General features: G+C 34.2%; 1 protein-coding gene across 3 annotated transcripts in view; it reads left to right on the forward strand.

The window, feature by feature from the left end:
* Positions 1–20,606, forward strand: part of glra1 (glycine receptor, alpha 1) — an 89,042-nt gene that overhangs the window by 46,889 nt on the left and 21,547 nt on the right. For all 3 annotated transcript variants that reach the window (XM_087280105.1, XM_087280104.1, NM_131402.1), the window contains 4 exon segments: positions 1,289–1,512; positions 6,316–6,398; positions 10,763–10,900; positions 16,606–16,820. In XM_087280105.1, the coding sequence (XP_087136231.1) occupies positions 1,289–1,512; positions 6,316–6,398; positions 10,763–10,900; positions 16,606–16,820 (660 nt within the window).

Consider the following 20,606-nt stretch of genomic DNA (forward strand, 5'->3'; position numbering starts at 1 on the left):
ATGATCTGACCGACTCCGGCCACTACTGAGACTGGCATTCCCTCCGGCCTTCCACTGTCCTAATTGTTTACCCTTTTTGTAAGGCACGGGGCCCACGGGACAGGCGAGTGGCTATTTAATTAGCTTGCCAGCTCTTTCATTTTCTCGAGGAAGCAAGAGAGAGCAAACGTGTACATTTCAGCGTCCGTCATTTGTTAGTAGAGTTGGGCACGCGAGAGCCGTGCAAACTTTTTCTAATATGTCACCGTCAGGATAGGATCTGGCCTTGGGCTTGAATCGCATTATGAGTGGGTTGTTGCCATAAATCACTCTCCTTAGCCTAGAGAAATCAAATCAGAAAAAAAAGTTGTGTGTGCGCTGATGAATGTGCGCCCACTCCTCGCTTGTTTGCAAAATCATTCAGTCTGAAACTACCCGTACGTTTCAAGGCGAGCGTTTGACTGCGGGCGTCCTGTTTGGTTGTAGTAATGGATTTCGGATAATCACAGCAGACAAGAGCGAAAGGTTTCACTAATTTCATCATATATATGCAAGGTTTCCGGGACGCTAAATGCGTGTTTGCTAAAGAGAACAGATGTGTTTACATAACACCTGAGTAATTGGGAGATAATGCTACCGGTAATGAAGCCGCAATGTATGGCTCTGTTGTTTTTGGTGGGGTTCATTTTGCGTCTACAGTGACCGTGGGCTGTTTATCATAAAGGAGAAATATTGACAAAGTAAAATCGATGGGACTTGTTCTTTTCCCTGTGCCTCGGTGGCTGCGCTTTCTCTGAAAGGCAAATCTAATAACCTGAGACAGATGATTCTCTTCCATCAAAATATTTGGAAATTCTGGGGATGAACCGGTCACCTTACATTAGGATAATTGCCCTGAAATGTCCTTGCATGTAGAAGCTGTTTGCCATTGCAAAGGTCGTCCACTATATTTTCTGCCGATCATCCCAAGGTACATTACTGGCCAGACAGTTTAATGGTCTCCCTGAAATGATAGAACTGCATGCCTGTTTTGGAGGAGAATTGACAATTATGGCAGTGTGTTGGGGCGAAATGCCACCGCTTTTTGTTGCCTGCTTTTACCCGCTGGCCATCTCACCGGTTTGCCTGCAAAAAAAAAAAACAATTTCCTCAAGCAAGATATACACTGAAATGCCTCCAAATTAGCCTGCGCTATGTTTAGACATGCTATCAAAAAATAAAAGCTTTCACAGGATTCTTAAGCTGATGTTAGGTCTTTTTTTCCATCTCACCTCTGATCTGTTGACATGGCTGTCTTTGTGCGCCACAGGATTACAGAGTGAACATTTTCCTGAGACAGCAGTGGAATGACCCTCGGCTGGCCTACAGCGAATATCCCGATGACTCCCTTGACCTCGATCCCTCTATGTTGGACTCCATTTGGAAACCTGATCTGTTCTTTGCCAACGAAAAGGGAGCCAATTTCCACGAGGTGACCACTGATAACAAGCTCTTGAGGATCTCCAAAAACGGGAACGTTTTATACAGTATAAGGTGAGAGGACAATTCTTAATTCAATTTTGTCGATACTGCATTATATGGTGTGTGTACATGTGCTTGTAAAGGTAGACTGCGGCTTGTTGTCACGTCGATGTTTACTGCTGTCTATATTTTTGAGAGTGGATTTATTTCGGTTTGCCCTTTGAAAAAAAATGACACACAGTTTTAAATACACACTGACCTTTTGAGAAAACATGGCTTAGTATAGAGGGTTAGTTGTCAATGGAACCTTCCACTAAAGCAGTGTATTATAAAAATTTCCACATACAAATAATAATCCATTCATTCATTCATTTTCTTTTAGGCTTAGTCCCTTTATTAATCAGGCATTGATCAAACAGCAGAATGAACTGCCAACTTATCCAGCATATGTTATTACACAGCGGATGCCCTTCCAGCCACAACTCAGCACTGGGAAACACCCTTACACTCTTGCATTCACACACATACACTACGGCCAATTTAGCTTATTCAATTGACCTATAGCGCCTGTGTTTGGACTGTAAGGGAAACAAGTAATCCCTTTATAATTGTATTAATATTTATATTTATTATCAACAATTAGCAAAAAAAGTCAAATATAGCATACAAAATAATCAACATATGTTTTAGCCGAAACATGTGGTTAATGAATTGTTAAAAAATAACTTGCTTATCATTACATGTAATCCAAAATACTTCAACACTGATTTATACAGTTTTGTATGAATATTTTCATTCAGCTAGGAGACATTAATTATATGTGGCTCTGTTCACATGTATCTATATTGTTACATTAAACATTTAATTTCATATTCTGGCCTTTTAAACTTCATGTTGATCAAAACAACCTGTCACAGACTAAAACAAACTAAATTCTTAAGCAGTACAATTGTTTTTCATATTGATGATAATAATAATAGGAAGAAATTTTTCTTAAAGGTGCAGTGAGTTATCTGCCAAAAAGCTAACTAGTTAGCATAACATCTTTGAAACACAGTCCCACCCCTGCCGTCTAAAGCCACGCCTTCTGATATCATGAACGCACACAGTAAAGATGACAGTAGACAACTCTATAGATCATGTCATTTGCCAGATAGAAACCTTTATAATATTATTAATAATAATAATAATAATATTACATTTAATTTATATTGCGCTTTTCTTAGATTTAAAGCACTAATAAGAGCATCAAAACACAGTAGAACATGAAATACACAAAGTAAGAATGATAATAATAATAATACAAAATACAAAAAAAGAAAGCCTCATAAGTTATAAGCAATAATAAAAAGGTAAATTTTAAAACAGTCCAGGGAACTGGCGTTCCTGATGTTTATGGGAAGAGTATTTAGCTGCACGATAAGAGAAGGCCCTATCTCCCATGGTGCTAAGTTTGCAATGAGGCTGAAACAAGGTGCGCCCCGAAGCGGAACGTAGATTACGAGAGGAAGAGGAGGTAGATATAAGATGACATATATAATCAGGAGCAGTACCATGAACAGCAATATGAGTTAAAATCAATGTTTTAAAATCAATGTGTGACTTTATAGTACTTTATAATACTACTGAATGAAAAACTGTATTATATCTAGCACGTTTACAGTTAGCAAGCAAAACTTTCCATAATGTGCAATATTTCATGCATGCAAGGATCGCTGGTCTCACTCTCTCACACGCTTTGTCCTAAAGCGACTACTGTATCCTTAGTGATTTGGCGTGCAGGAATTACACTTACTACTAAGCCATACTTACATGCCATTTCAGACCGAATATTCAAAGTAGCATGGTGAACAATATAGGGAGCGTGTCACAGGTTGTCAATGTTAAAAAATTAACCAATGTAATGTTAATATAAAACTGACATCAGATAAGTAAAGCAGGCTAGGCGGAATAGCGCTATATACTTATGTTTTGTTGTTAAACTAAATAAAAATCTACATCATCGATGCTGTAAAAGGTTCCTTATGAAATAAAGTTTCTGAGGCAGTGTGTCAGTATGATCCACACAACGTGAGGTCGAATTAATTTTTTAATGTGCGAAAGTTACGTATGAAAATTTCGGATTTAGTGTTCAATGACCTTAACTCCAATATTGATTAAGGATTTAAAACATTTTTATTCAGCATTTGTTTTTACCTCTGTGCACGTGCAAATTGCAACTCTGCACAAACGGCTGCTCAGATGTACAAATCTACATTTGTTGACAGACAGTTTGGGCTACTTATCAGAATAATGAGAATTATTGGCCTGACAAATTTTAATTGGATGAACATTTTTTAGTCTTATGCCCTACCCAGCATATAAAAATACATATAAATACATGAAGTTAATTTATTTAGTCAGTCTCTTCACACTGCAATATAATTTCAACCAGCACTACAAAAAATGTTACTGAAACAATCACCTATTGCACTTTTAAGAACCAATTGGTTTCTAAAGGATCATGTGATTTCGGAGATTAAAGAAGTGGTTCTGAAAATTCAGCTTTGCAGGCATTAATAATAAATATGTATTTAAATAATAGGAATTAGATTTTTTAAGCTGTAATAATATATATTTTTTTACAAATCCTTAATTCTCACCATTCCTCTTCTAAATTAAATCATAGACTGCCTAAACTGCTTAATTTTCTGGTATATTTAAAAATTCTTACCATCAAAAAATGAAATGTCTTTAAGCAAAAGACAAACAACCATATGTAATCTTCTCAGCACGTTTCCAAATTCCCTTTACGTCTTATCATTGCAGCATTAAGGAGGGCTGGGGTTGTAGTGAATAGCTAGGTGGATTGGAAAGCCTGATCTCTTAACTTGACACCATAAAATGAACCTTTCAGATCAGTTTGGTCTTAGCTGTGAACTCCCTCTAAATTGCACCAGCCGCAGTGCACAGTTAAATTGAACATTTCAGGTAAATAACCACTATTACCGCTATCCTGTGATAGAGATGTGATTACAGCCTTGAGGGAGTATTGAATCAGAGCTCCTGGCTATTTCTGTATCTAGCCTCAGGATCATATGAGGAGGAGTTAATAATCACATATGTAATAGAGTTAGGTTGCATTTCTTAAATGGATTTCCATTCAAATGAATAATCAAATATAAAATCTTGAAATGTTTACTCATCTTCATGCCTTCAATACTGTATGCTGTAACTTCCATATGATAACAATGTATAGTGACTACAAGCTGTCAAACAGAACTGAAAGAATGGTTTGTTCAACCTCTGCACTTTACTTTTAGTGATATAAAGTGATGAGCAAAATGAAATTGAAGATAATTGCTGATAATCTTCACAGATAACCTCAGCTGCAGATCTCAAATCAAATGTGACACCTGTGCTCCAGGTTTGACATCAATAACATCAGACATTATTGGTTCTCCAGTGTCTCATAACCAGGTGTCTCGTAAAAACCAAAACGACCAGCACCATATTTGATTTGAGAGCTGCGGTGAGGGTGGATAATATCTGAGAAAATCAGATTCACTTTGCAACAGATTAGTGACAGCAAGTAAATAATAAGTCAATTTAACTAGTTAACTAAATCTAAAAAACTATTACATTTTTAATTACATGAAAAAAAAAACTCAAATTCAATTTTTTTGTTTAATTTATTTTTTAAGTATTAAAATCACTAAAGTTAAGCACAAATGAATAAATAAACATAAAGGTCACACTTTATTTTGATAATCCATTTATTGAAATTAAGTTACATTGCATCTACATCCCAACTAATATACATGCAAATTTTCTTATAGTACGATAAATGTCTGTTGAAGGAGCAGTATCAACAGATATTAAGCAGACAGTCTACTAATACTCAAATGAAGTGTTACCCAAATGAATTAAAGAAGTTAAATTAAAATATTTGATGAAAACAACTCAATGAACTGATAACATTATGATAATGAATTATGAAATATAATTTAAAACTAAGTATAATTTCTAAGAAAATAATCAAATTACAAATTAGTAAATTAAAATAAAAGGTCATTTCATTCTACATTTCAGCAAATGCCATAAAAGTAACACTTTACCATAAGATTCAATTGGTTATCACATATAAACATAAACCATACAGTGGTTATTTAATATATCTACTATACAATTAGAAATCACATTTGTAACAGCTAAAGCACTATGAACTGCTACAAAAAAGAGATATTGCACAACAGTGATATTTTTCAAAAATGTTACACATTTTTTTTAAAGTGTTCTTATTACAGTACATTTAAGTACTTAGTAAAATAATTTAGCTAACTGCGCCAAAGTTGACTGTTGGGTTTACATCGTAGAACGAAATAAGTAATTTATTACAATGTGCTTATTGTGTAAATATATGTTTTAAATATGCTTGTTTAAACGCCTGCATGTATGGCATCTGTAATTAATTTCTCTTAGTACATTTATAATTACACTGTTGACCATGCCTTACACCTTAACCTTACTCATACCACCAAAACTTTTCCTAACTATACCCATATTCCAACTCAAAAGTGATCTGCAATACATTGTAAACACATTAAGTACATTTTATATTATATTTTGATTTAAGTACATTAAAGTTAAGGCCACTTAATGTAAAGCGGTACCAATTATATGAATTGCTTATCATCGTTCATGTTAGCAAATGCATGTATCAATGTTTAAATACAGGACCTTAATGTAAAGTATTACCAGCAGCATTAAAACAACACTGAACTGTTCCTTCAAACATTTGAAAGGCTTGACCGGTGGAAAACTGAGAAAGTAAGAGCTGTCTAATTTGATCTGTTGTGGAGTTTGTTGCTGATAGCGGCTGTTGTTGTTTCTCAGAATAACACTGGTTCTGGCCTGCCCCATGGACCTGAAGAATTTCCCTATGGATGTGCAGACCTGTATAATGCAGCTGGAGAGCTGTAAGTATGCCCTGATCCTTTCAGCCAGATGGAGAGGATTTATTCAGTGCTGCAGAGATGGATGTTGTACTGGCTGGCACCAGCAGATGAAGAGTGTAGTGATTTAAAGCCGCCTTCAAGTAGATTCAGCAGTCAGCAGAGAGACGCTTCCAGCACAAGCCCTTCCTGACATTACCCATTTCTGTTATTTACTATTGATTCTCAGATTTGCCAAATTATAGTGTATTTCTGCTGGGGAATCTTTGTCTGACTGAAGGATTTTGAAAATTAGGAGCAGCAGGAAATAGATTTGTTGTTTGGAGTTTGTGATGGATCTGGTTTGTTGGGGGTTATGTTATGTATTAACTTTATGCAGGAAGTTGCACCATACACTGTAAAAATAATAATAATAAAAAAATGTTTTAAAAAATCTGTTAATTAACAGTTTCTGTACTTTGTGATTCACAAGTGTTTTCTGTTTATTTACGGTTGTGAAGTGCATTATGGGATCTTGGCCTCTGCTCTGTCTGCTTTTAATGTTGAAAATTCAACTCTACAATTTAACAAAGTGACTTTTACTGACATTTATGTAGTTTGATATAATATAATGTATAAGAAATAGTGGATAGAGACATACGTCTGTAAAATAACAAAAATGTACTGAAGGTTTATTTCAAGGGTTTTGTACTGTAATATACAACACCAACCCAGGCAATATAACAATTTAATCTATTAAAAATGTTAGGTTAAAATGTAAAGGTTAAAAATTGTTGGAAGAAAGATCAAGGTCCTATAATGTAATTCAAAACATAAATAAATGAAGAAAATAAAAAATAAAAACATGAGTCACAAATTAACTGTTAATTCTAGATGTTTTACAGTGTATTTGGTTATGTATTTTAATGTCATACCGTCATGTAATACAATTAGGATACTCTTAAAAAAAATAGTATCTGATCTTTGGTCTTAAAATTTGGAAAATAAAACCTGAGATGAACAACAACGTATCGCGTTAACTAAATTGAATGCCTTGATTCATCATCAGCATAGGTTTCAGCAGTTTGTTGGTCTGTTTGTTGGCTGCTTGACCAACAAAATGTTTCAGCAGATTGTTGGTCATTTCTCCAGAATATCTGAGACTGATAAGGTCACACAGAAAATTATTACTGTACGTAATTACTGCTAAAATTGGATCTACTGGCATATAAACATAGCGTGCTTGTCATTCATGGCGTTTCTATTTCAGCTTTATTTTTGGTTAATATATAATGTGCATATTGTGACGTTGTTCATCAGAGGTTTTATCTTCTAAATTTTAGGACCTGCCAAGGAACATGCATTATAAAAGGTCATATTTTGGTTTTGAGGGTCTCCAACAACAGTCTGATATGAATGTAAGGTAAAAAAAAAAACTGTTTTGTTTTGGGAACAAAATTTGTTTGTTTCCAAACCCCTCCTTTGCGTGAGGCTAATCTGTGCTGATTGGTCAGATGACCCAGTCTGTTATGATTGGTTGAGTGCGAGACGAAGATAAACACCCAAGAAGTAGTCAGAGCACAGAGTATAATTGTGAGCCCAATGCAGGAATGCATTAAAGCAATGCAGTTAAACACTAGCATATTCCTCTATTCCAGGGGGGCTCAATCCTTTTCCTGGAGATCTATTTGCTGCAGATTTCAGTTGCTACCCTGATCAAACACACCTGAACCAATTAATTAGGACCTGAACACCACTTGATAATTACAGGCAGGTGTGTTTGATATGGATAGCAACTGAAATCTGCAGGAAGGTAGATCTCCAGGAACAGGATTGAGCACCCCTGCTCTATTCTTAACCACAAGCCCAAGTAATAACAATGACACACATTCAGTATTAATCCACACAGTGGCAAAAGTTAAACTATTTTGAAAATTGACCACGCCACACGTGTGTAGGAACAGCTGATGGTGGCCACAGCAACAAACAGCAGGAGATCGCTAGCACAAAGCACATTTAAATCAGTAAAGGAAGAAGCACGTGTTACGTTTTTGGTAACACTTTACAATAAAGTTCATTAGTTAATGCATTTACTAACACGAACTAATCATGAACAACACATGAACAGCATTTATTAATCATAATTGAACATTTACTAATGCATTATTATCATCCAAATCCATGCTTGTTAACATTAGTTAAGGCACCATGAGTTAACATGAACTAACAATGAACTACTGTATTTTCATTAACTAACGTTAACTAACATGAACAAATACTGTAGTAAATGTATTGTTCATTGTTTGTTCATGTTAGTAAATGCATTAATTAACATTAACTAATAAACCTTATTGTAAAGTGTGACAATGTTTTTAACATGGTTTTGGGCTCGATTTGTGAATAGTCCATACAGATTTAACCTGAGAGAAATAATACAAGCACTGATATATAATAGATATGTGATTACAAGCTGCGTGGATAGATTACAAGCTACAACACACAATTAAATGCATATTTTGCAAACTACAGAAATTGAGGCAACCATTTTAATCACACTTCATGTCATGTAGGAAGGAAAAAACATTTACAAAATCTGAGGGAATAAGAAAGTGGTCCATACAAACTGTGTAACAGTTACTGACAAAGTCCAATACATTAGTAGTCTTTGCTGATCCTTCCTTTAATAAAAAAACGGCCAGCAAATCCCATGCTGCAGCGTAGGTTATTGTATCAATCATCAGAAAAATGACAGGAACAAACACAGCACACAGTTGGCTATATTGTGGTATTGTTAAGAAAATTAACTTTAACCCTTTAATCCTGACAGCCGCATGTCTGGCCATCTCTCAGTGATGTAATCTTCAAGTCATGATCAATCTCATGATCCCTCGCACTCCATTAGTGTCTGAAGGGAAACATGCGTTCACGTGTTACCAGATCCGGGAGTGCATATTTGGTTTTGTTTGGTGTTGATGTCGATACAAACACCCAAAAGATCCAGACGAACAATGAACATTTAAACGACTCTGAGACAAATCTGTTATTAAAAAAATCTATATTTTAAACAAGGTGCATTATCAGATTTAAACTCAGCTGGATATTTTCATTCACTTGGAGTTGTGTTGCACACTGTATGAATGGTAATTTTCAAAAACCATAATAGGGGCTCTTTAAATTTTTCACATGACTGTATGCCATTGATTTTTGTTGTAAAATGTATGCTTTGATCTTTTCTTTTAGATGTGTATAAGGTACTGGATCATTTGGTTTGGATAAAAAAAAAGATGCTTTCCAGTTACTACCAGAGTACGCTGAATTTAGAACTGTATTTGTTTGCCTAAAAGTTTGCCTAGTTTTCCTAGTCTACTTAAAAGAGTCAAAATATTTGGAAGTATAACAGTGAACTGATGACAGTTGTAATGTCAACTGTGATGCTCTGATAAGAATTAATCTAGTTATGAGTCAGTTAAGGGTTGCATCAATTTTACCCAACATCGGCTCATTCTGAAAACATAGCCTTATATACATTTCTAGAGATCGAATTATGTACCCAGACATACGTATGGCTGCATTTCACCACGCTACGAGGTGGTATGATGCCGTTTTATTTCCACAAGTAAATAACAGGGTGAGAATGTGGTCAAATCTGAAAATGTGATAAAAAATCAGGCGAGGACATCTCTTTTTCTTTTTTACATTTTTTTAAGGTATTGTTTTTTGTTTATTACATTTTTTTAATTGTTTGAATTGTTTCTAGCATAAGAAAATAAAAAATAACATAAACAGAACAAACTAAGATAAAAAGGCTTTGCTTTTTCTGGATTGCTTTTTAAAATTGTCAGTTGGGTTTAGTGAAGTCGGTAGGCAGGGTGGGTCAGTCTATCAGTCAGTCAGTCAGTCATTCATTAAGACAGTCAAACAGTCAGTCAACAGAGGCCTCTGATAAATTAACACAAGAACAGAAGTCGCGAATGGTACTTGCAAGAGAAATATGAGATCTCAGAAAGCATACACAGCGGCCTCTGGTGGATTCGCAAAAATAAATACTGCAAAAAATGTAGCTCCTGGGACGTATTTGGCGCTCTCCAGAAATGTATATAGAGGTACGATTTCAGAATGAGCCTGGGTTGATTTAACCAGTTTACCAAGTTTGTCACCAGTACACTGACAAGGAGAGACATGTAAAACATCTGTTTCCCATATCATTGCTGGGTGCTTTATTATAAGTATTGCACATATGTGATGTCTTTGCATAAATATGAGAATAAACTAGTGAATATACTTTTTTTTTTATAAAATCTCTGAAACAACCAGTTGACAGGAAAGATTCAGACTTCACAACACTACTATATAATAGTACATATACCATCCTCTGTTACTTACGTATTGTTTGATATGTCTTCCAACAGTTGGCTACACGATGAATGATCTTATATTTGAGTGGGATGAGAAGGGAGCCGTGCAGGTAGCAGATGGACTGACGTTACCTCAGTTTATATTGAAGGAAGAGAAGGATCTGCGCTACTGCACCAAGCACTATAATACAGGTAAGCATCATTCATCATGTGACATTCCTCTACATTTGAAGCTTTATTGTTATTTTCGAGCTGGCGCCCATTAAATGTGGCCATACTCGTATGCAAATCACTGTTTCTGGACTCATTGTAACAAAGCACTTGGCACCCAAACGCACTCAGGATGGGTTCAATGAAAGGTTGTGGACCACAGCTCTGCTTTGAATCTTTATCATGAACTTTCGATTGGGTTAAATACCATCTGTTCAGTCAGCGTCAGCAGTCAGGATTTGTTACACTCCAGATAAACTGGAAAAATTGCTGAAGGCCAGACTAGTTCAGATCGAAAATAGCAGCAAGCCAAAACAGCAGGGACAGTCAGTGCAGATTCTCCGTCTGCTTTGGTGAATTAACATCATCCAGCTAATTGAGAGTTTGGGTTTTTGATTTGTTTAATAAAGTCTTATTGAGGTGGAAGAGTGACTAGTGAATGTTTCTGTATTATATAATTAAGCACAATTATATTAACATGACGTTTAGTAAAAAGGGGGGTTACTTTTTAGCAATTTTAAAATCCTTTGAACGTGAAAATGTATATATAGAGTCATTAGTGGCAAACCGTAGGCAGCAGAGGATGTTGTGCTCCGCTCATTTACTTTTTGCTTTTAGTGCTCGTCTCAAAAAGAGCTCATTAGCACATTTTCCCAGAATTGCACTTGCCCTTTGTTCTGCACAGCAGTCCTATTCAAAAAAAATTGTGACCTTTTTTGCACACAATTTTCCAAGGCTTCCAAGCACCTCATGCTGATCTCATCCTTGTGATTATCTTGTTCTGTGACAAAACATTTGCCAATGCTCATAGCTTTGAGCCTCATTCATTAAACAAGCAGAATGAACTACTGTGTAAAACTATTCAACCACAAATTACTGATTTATTAAATCTTTGCCATGATGACAGTAAATAATATTTGACTAGATGTTTTTCAAGACACTTCTATACAGCTAAAAGTGACATTTAAAGGCTTAACTAGGTTAATTAGCTTAACTAGACAGGCTAGGCTAATTAGGCAAGTTATTGTATTGCGATGGTTTGTTCTGTAGACTATCGAAGAAATGTATAGCTTAAAACTTTTATATATATATATATATATATATATATATATATATATATATATATATATATATATATAAATATAAATATATATAAATAATTTACCATTATGACAAGATCTAAAACAGATTAAGCTAACAGAAGGTATAATGTTATATTTTTATATTATATTTTACACAAATCATAATATCAGCCATACTTTCTTGCTTTTCCGTCTGTTCCATTGCTCCGTTTGATAGAGGTTTTCAACTTTCTTTTGCAGTCTGAAGTGTGTCAAATGCACAGAATGCATGCCAAAGGATGTCTAATCCAATCTTTGCATTGACTTCATATGTAATTCACTTGCTTTTCATCTGCGTCTACTTACTGCACAGGCTGCAAAACAACCCCCAAACACTCTTTCATGTAATGTTAGGATTGTGAGGGCTTAGGTGAGACGTCTTTTTTCAAGAGACACTGAAATACATCACGTGCGCTGCATAACATCTAGAAGTCATGTTAAACAATTAATTGCAAACTGAAAAAAAATATAATTTGATTATATGGTTTAAATTTGAACTTTTTATGAGATTATTAAAAAAATTTTGATTATTTTGTGTTTAAATTAAGAATTTTGCAGGATCCAAAAATTTTGCGATTTTGATTTTGCGTTGGATTTAGCGATTAGGGATCGTGAAAAACTTGGGGGTCAGATAACTTTATAAAAATTCAGTTTTTGTCCAGTTCCATCTTCATGTATACTCTCTCTCACACTCTCGTTTATATGTGAGGTGCATCCCATGCGCAGGTCATATGTCTCTGTTGTGCTTCCTTTGAACTTCACCTTTCACCTCTGCCTTTGTGCCCATTGAAGACCCATGAAAATGAACTAACACTTGAGTCATCTCTCTCTCTCTCTCTCTCTCTCTCTCTCTATTTCTCTCTCGGGTTCTTTCAGCACAAGCACTGGACAGTCAGTACATGTGCTCTGCTGCTCCCCAGTCAAGCATTAACCGGAAATTAAAGTGTCGTTTTCCTCAGATTTATTAGTGGCAATCTATTTTGATTTGCAGAGCAGGCCTGTGCTCTGCAGTCCAGCAGCTTCTCAGTTTGTCTTCCACATCTGATTGCATCCCCCAAGCCCCCTGGGAAAAATAAATACTGTTGTAGTTTTAATTTTAGTGCTGGTCAGTTGCATTTTGCTGTTTTTTTTTTTTTTCCTCGCTTGGCTGTTTACAATCAACAAAGACTGCAGCGTTTGCTTTGTACGTTTGAGCTTTTGTTTGAGTCAGTATCTCTGTTTGCTTTTAGTACTAGCAGTTCCCTTTATGTCTTTATCTATATTCATAAATGCAGCTATTTAGTCAATACATAACACTCCCAGGGGTAAGAGAATAATCTAGAGGTTTATGCTGCATCAGCTTTGTAACAGCAGCATCAAAAGCTCGACAATTCCAGTTCAGCTGAGTAAATGGTAGAAGTTAAATGAACCTTGACCCTGACATTTTCAGCTCAGCTGTCTAGTTATTGTGTGGAAACACTCATGGATGTATAATGGGGCTGTAAACTAAAAATGGAATTTAACTATTCTGGTTCCGGTTTTGATTTCTCTTTACAGTTCTGGATCTTTAATGTAAAATCTAGTCATTAGAATGATGATGCTGAATATCATTGAGTAATGCAGAAGTAGTGCTTTAAACCTAATGATATACATGTAAACTGGTGTTTGTTTGTGGGAACGAATGGTGAGGTGTTGTTTGATTCACATCGATGCTTGTGCTGTTAGCATCTGATTTTGTGAGGACATGAACATATGAACTTCATCTCCTGAGCTGCTCAGACAGTCACATCATGGGCTCTTTTTTAATGATCTAGGCGCAAAGTCTAAAGTGCAAGGTGCAAAAGAATTAAGGGTGTGTCCGAATCCACTTTTGCTATTTTAAGGATGAAAAAATACGCTCTGCGCCCCGGTGCATGATCTGACATAGTTGGGCTTATTCTCTTAATGAGTTATGGGTTTGTTTTGAGCATACCATACATAAACCAATCAGAGTCTAATCTAAACTATCTCTAAATTCAGTTATAAATTCCATCAAACAAATAAATGAACAATATTAGCAAAGTGTGCTCAAAAAACGTATGCCCCATAAAACAAATATAAATATGCATATAATAAGTAATACTACTACTAATAATAACATTATACAAATGCAAATTGTCATGAATAAACTCAAAAAAAGCCCCCAAGATGGGGCATGGAGGTAGAGGTTTTTATATTTATATAGAAAAAAAATATTTTTGCAATATTTTAATCTTTTATTTATTTATTTTTTTATGTAGAGATAATTGTGTATTGCTGTAAAATTTTCACAGCATGTCTGATAATATTTTTTCTTCTGGAGAAAGGCTTATTGATTTTATTTCGGCTAGAATAAAAGCAGTTTTAAATTGTTTAAAAACCATTTTAAGGTCAAAATTATTAGCCCCTTTAAACTATATAATTTTTCAATAGTCTACAGAACAAACCATCATTATACAATAACATGCCTAATTACCCTAACCTGCCTAGTTAACCTAATCAACCTGATTAAGCCTTTAAATGTCACTTTAAGCTGTATAGAAGTGTTTTGAAAAAATATCTAGTAAAATATTATTTACTATCATCATGGCAAAGATAAAATAAATCAGTTATTAAAGATGAGTTATTAAAACTATTATGTTTAGAAATGTGTTGAAGAAATCTTCTCTCCGTAAAACAGAAATTGGGGAAAAAAATAAACGGGGGCTAATAATTCAGACTTTAACTATATATATATATATATATATATATATATATATATATATATATATATATATATATATATATATATATATATATATATATATATATATATATATATATATATATGTATGTATATGTATATATATATATATATGTATATGTATATATATATATATATATATATATATATATATATATATATATATATATATGTATGTATGTATATGTATATATATATATGTGTATATATATATATATATATATATATATATATATATATATATATATATATATTTTTTTTATATATATATATATATATATATATATATATATATATATATATATATATATATATAAATATGCCCTAGCAACTTATGGCTGGTTTTATGGAACTGGGTTATGTATCATGAACAAGTGTAATCTATTGCTGTTTACATGACAAAACACCAAAATGTATTACTATTAATTAACTATAAATTATAATAAACCCCAAAATATGGTTAAAATCTTATTTTTAAATATCTATGCTTCACTATTGCTGTTCATTCAAACACTTTTACTGTCTAACATATTAGGGTTGCACGGTTTACCGGTACTATGCTTGTTTCGCAATACTATGGCGTCAAAATACTGCCAGTGCCACTGTAAACGTAAATGGTAGTATCTTCATTAATGGTTTATCTATAATAGATAATGTTGAATGTGAAAAAGTCACTAAAATGCTCACACGTAAAATGCTCACAGCAATAGAGCATTTTATTTTAATAGTCTGTGGAGCCATTTAAGGTTGCAAACCTGTGTAGAATTCACGGCTTTTATGGTTGCTTATTGCACATTTTCTAATGCTTCAGTTCGAACGTACATCTGAATCAGTTCATTTCTGTTGCTGTTAATATAATTTAGTAGCTATACAACAACCGCAACATTCTCTTCAAAGGAACGAATCACAAAGTGAAAGTTTGTATTACTTTGGATTGTTACCTGATAATACTGAAAAAAGAAATAGATGAAATGCCTAAAATAGCAACAATTTTTGATCACTTTATATAGCCTAATTTTGTTGAAAAATATGCTCTTTTGTAAAAATGTAATAAGGTATAATTTGTATCTTTAATTTAATGTATTTTTTGTTGGTCAGTTATCTACAAAATAAACAAAAAAAATGAACAAAAATTTGGTGAAGTGAGGTGCAAATAATACTGTTTGACCTTAAGGGAATTATGAATAAATTCAAATAGGCCTATTATAACTTAAAATATCGTATTTCTAAAATATTTCTTTTTAATTTGAGTTATGATTTACAGTATCTCAATACTACTTGGTATCATGATACTTCAGCTGGTATTGTATTGTAAGATTAATTAATGGTATCACGACAACCCCCAACATATTACAATATAAACACCAGTAAGTAAACATTGTCATAATTCATTGTTAGTTGATCATAAGAAATCACTTATTATACCTAAATGCATGTATTAGCCTTGTTTGTTGTGAACAACAGAGAAACCACAAACACAGAACAATGCAACACTGCCTGTGGTTTTCTTTGATGTGCTGAGCTCACATTTAATTAAATCATAGCCTTTTGAAGTCTTAAACATTTGTTTATCAAATAGCTCTTTTGTGATTCATAGTCTACTAATCCCTGCATTTAAGATCCCTTAAAACGATAAAGGCTTTTGTAAGATATTAAACACTTTATGACCTTAAACACCATTTTATAAATCAAACATAATTAAAAATTGTTCCCACTTTCCAGCTCTGTTTAAAAGGCTGATCTTAATAAATATTCATTAACGGAACACTAGGGATAGAGTTAAAGCATGAGATGCCAATGAAAATCACATACTCTCTGTGTTTCAGGGAAGTTCACCTGCATAGAGGCTCGATTCCACTTGGAGAGACAGATGGGCTATTATCTGATCCAGATGTATATTCCCAGTCTCCTGATTGTCATTTTGTCTTGGGTGTCCTTCTGGATCAACATGGACGCTGCCCCAGCCCGTGTGGGGTTGGGAATCACGACTGTGCTGACCATGACCACCCAGAGCTCAGGATCTCGAGCCTCTCTTCCCAAGGTCAGTAGTCTTCAGCACATTCATCGTCACAAATGAGCTATTGGAAAATCCCTCCCCTTGAATGCAGATGAGCCAATGGCAGTTGGGTGTCAGTTCCACAGAGCTTCACTGCCATAGAGAAACATTGCAATATCTAAATCAGTTTGATGGTGTTTATACTACAGAAATGGTAAAAGGATGTGCCTGGGGTACTTGCAACACTGCCTCAGGTAAGTTAGGTTGTATTAACATTATGTTAGCTAAAGTCAATTGCCATTACCATGTGAGTTAAATGCAAATTTATTTAATCATATCCTGTGGTGCTTTTGCCACTAGCCTTGTGATCTGTAAAACCTATTCCAAACTAATTTCATCTTTCAAATGTATTTGAAAATCTTTTAGATATCCCGCTGTGGCATATTTACGTATCACTTGAAATGTCTTTGAGTACTGATCTTTCTTTGTCCAAAATGTATTAAAAATATTGACCTTATTCTGCAACGCGGATGTGCGCTTGGTTTTGCAATTGTTTTAGAACTTCTAATGTTTTTGCCTATGGGAGAAATTACTAGGAATAATAAATGGGAGTAATAAACTGACTATAAATGAAGTTTGGAGTCATTCAGCTTACACTAAAATAAAAGTTTAACATTTGGAAAACAAGCCATAAAATTAGTGTGTTGTTTTGACAATTGTAATGTAAAGCATTTTTATAACTAATTTATAATATTGTTATTTTTTACAGTACAATAAATATTAGAAATATTATTTTAGATTTTTATTTACACAATTTTGTAATAAAATAAATAGTAGTTTTATTGTTAAATGCGGATTTAATAATGAATTGGATATTTTGTAGGATTGAATGTCTTGTAAATAATGTTTCATACAAGACATTCAACAGCAAGTGTACAATGTAGGTCCTTCGCACAGTCACATACCCTGACATGGACGCTGACCTGTACATGTCAAAAACGTTTTAACATTGCAAATTTAACCATCTTGGTATAGCTGCAAAAATTGTGGGTGGGGCTGAGAGCTATGTTTAAAGTCCATGTGGAATCAAAATTTACAATGTTTATAGCACACGTTGTTATTTTTAGCCAAACAATCAGGTGAATAATAAAAAAAAGTTTGTTTGGTAATCTTTTACGCCCCATTCACAAGAGGCATCAGCGCTTACCATTTACTTTGAACGGGTGACGTCAGGCGTTGCCGAACTGCATTGTGGATCCGTCGGCGGCGCTTTAGTGGCGCTGCACGCTGCAGAAGTTGGAACTTTCTCAACTTTGAGCGCCAAAGGAAGCGTCAGCCAATCAGTAGTCAATTGACTATGACAATCGCATCAGCCCCAACTTCAGACACGCTCTCTGTCAAGCATTGACGCTGAAGCCCCATGTGAATCAGGCGTCAAGGTCTGACCTTTTGCTTTGCATTTGTTGTCCTTCTCCGATGATGTCAGTTTGATGACTTCAGCAACAATATTCTTAACCTTGCCCCTTTTACTGTTAGTTTGCTATGAGTGAATGATGCTCAAAAAGAAAGCCTCATCTCCTACTCAATTATCTATTTCAGTAAATCAATATGCTAAAATAAAAGTCTCAGCAACTTCCAGTTCATGTGAACTTTAACAATTTTTGAGTTCTGTGGAGGAGCTCCTGATGGATACCTTTGTTTTGTGTTTATTTCTTTATTAAAATTGTTGGATGTTTGTTGGTTTCCACCACCATCTTCCCTGAACGAGTGTGAGTTGGAACTACTAGTGAGGTCTTTGCACACTGAAGTCAGAAATTTTTGTATGCATTTTTTTGTATTCAAATATGAAAAATTCATTTTGCTCACAAGCCTTGCACACCGAGTCGGATGCTTATTAATTAATCGGTTGTGAAATAACTTGGAATAAAATGGAGTCTTCGAGTAGTAAAGCTGAGTGTGTCTTCTCCCTAAATAGAAAAAGAAAGTAATATTGGGTCCATCCCATCCTTAGATTGCAGAGAGAGGAAGGAGAGTTCCTTATCAAAGAGCTGAAGGATTATCCCAACCGATTCAAAGTTTACTTCAGGATTTTCGTGGCTCAGTTTGATACTTGGCTAGCGATACTTGAACCACATTAAAAAGAAGACTTTATATTTTATATTAGTCTTTATATTCCATACTTTACTTATCATTGTTTTGCAAGACCAAGTGGATTACTTTGCTTACACCCAAGTGGATCACTTTCTCAGATACAGCAGTCCTGAATTGTCAAAACATCTCTCAAAACACCTTTTTGGATTAGAAATGTAAACAATCAAACCCAATTCGATTTTTTTTAAAGGACAGATGAAAATTTATGGTTTAGTGTGCAATAACTTTTACAATAGCATCAAATGCATTTCTGTTATAAACTCCAAATACTGGAAAAGAAATTTGACAAAGTGGAAACTAGACAACTAGCATTTTGGATGTGTTATTGCAGAGCATCATGCACAGAATGCAGAAGTATAAATGTTCACAATAGCGTCAACTACATGCAAGGAATGGGTCATGGAATATGGCCATCAAGAAGTATAAATTGGTCTTATTCTTCAGATGAATTTTCATACCTGTTGCATTACAATGACAATTACATGCTATTATTTATTTTTATACATCTTATTTCAGTAATTCTCTGATGCCTGTGGTTTCTTGGTGCTGTTGACATAATTACTTTATAACAGGACAGAAACTGTAGTCATCATTTTTGAATGTCGGTACAGGTTTGTGTGCTGGAAAGCACTTATTCAGCCTGCTGTAGTACAATGCGAACAAGAATTTTCTGATCCCACATACTGCATTGAGATAAGACAGGATAAGGCTGTAATTTGATCATGTTGATCATCATTTACATGCATCATGACCTGATATACACACACCGTTCTGTTCAGCTTTAAACAGGCTGTGATGCCAGATATGAAACTTCTAGCATAGATTTACAAAATGAAAGAGGATTTGATGTGTAAGGCATGGAAAATTATTCCTAGTTAGTGATTTTGAGTGAAACGTGCTTCTCGGTTCAATAATGATCTTAACAGGTGCTGAAAATTAATGAGTTTATGATTAAAACAAGAACAAACATTTTCCTGTGGGCTCAGAAAAGATAGTTCATTTATATAAAGTAATTTTCATATCATGTTGTCTGATATTTGTTCTCATTTTAAGCAATTTTTGTTCCGTTTCATATATAGTTTTTTACTTTTAATTCAATTTATTTTGCAGTTCATTTTAATTTCCGATTAGCAAGTACAGTTAATTAAATATATAAAGATTAGGCATGGGTCGGCATAAAATTCAGATGATATGATAACCTTAGATAAAAATACCACAATTTCATGGTGTCAAGGTATTGTGATTACTGCTCTAAAATAGGTTATTTTAAATGACTTTTTACCCCATACAACACAATATATTTTATTTTTGGAAAAATTCAAATGTTTTGGAACAGTAAACATGTCAGGCTAAATAATTAAAATAAATCATTGACTTCCGCTGTCTTCATGGTTTCAAAAACACAAATTTATTTACAACACATCACATAAAAAGCATTTTAAAAAATGTACATATAACTTAGGAACAGTATAACGAAAATTTTTTTGCAGTTCAAGCGTTTTTTTCCTAAACCACGGTAATTCTTAAAACCAATTAAGATGCCTGATTAAGGCCTAATTAAGATACTTGTATTGTAAACAACAAAAATATTGATGTTTTAATAGTGCACACAAGATTTTAATGCCATAACTTAATAGCTTTTATTTGTTCCAAGACATTTTTAAGGCTTATATTGTGTAA

Source organism: Danio rerio, chromosome 14 (assembly GCF_052040795.2).
Source record: "Danio rerio strain M-AB ecotype USA chromosome 14, GRCz13ab, whole genome shotgun sequence".
Classification (NCBI taxonomy): Eukaryota; Metazoa; Chordata; class Actinopteri; order Cypriniformes; family Danionidae; genus Danio; species Danio rerio.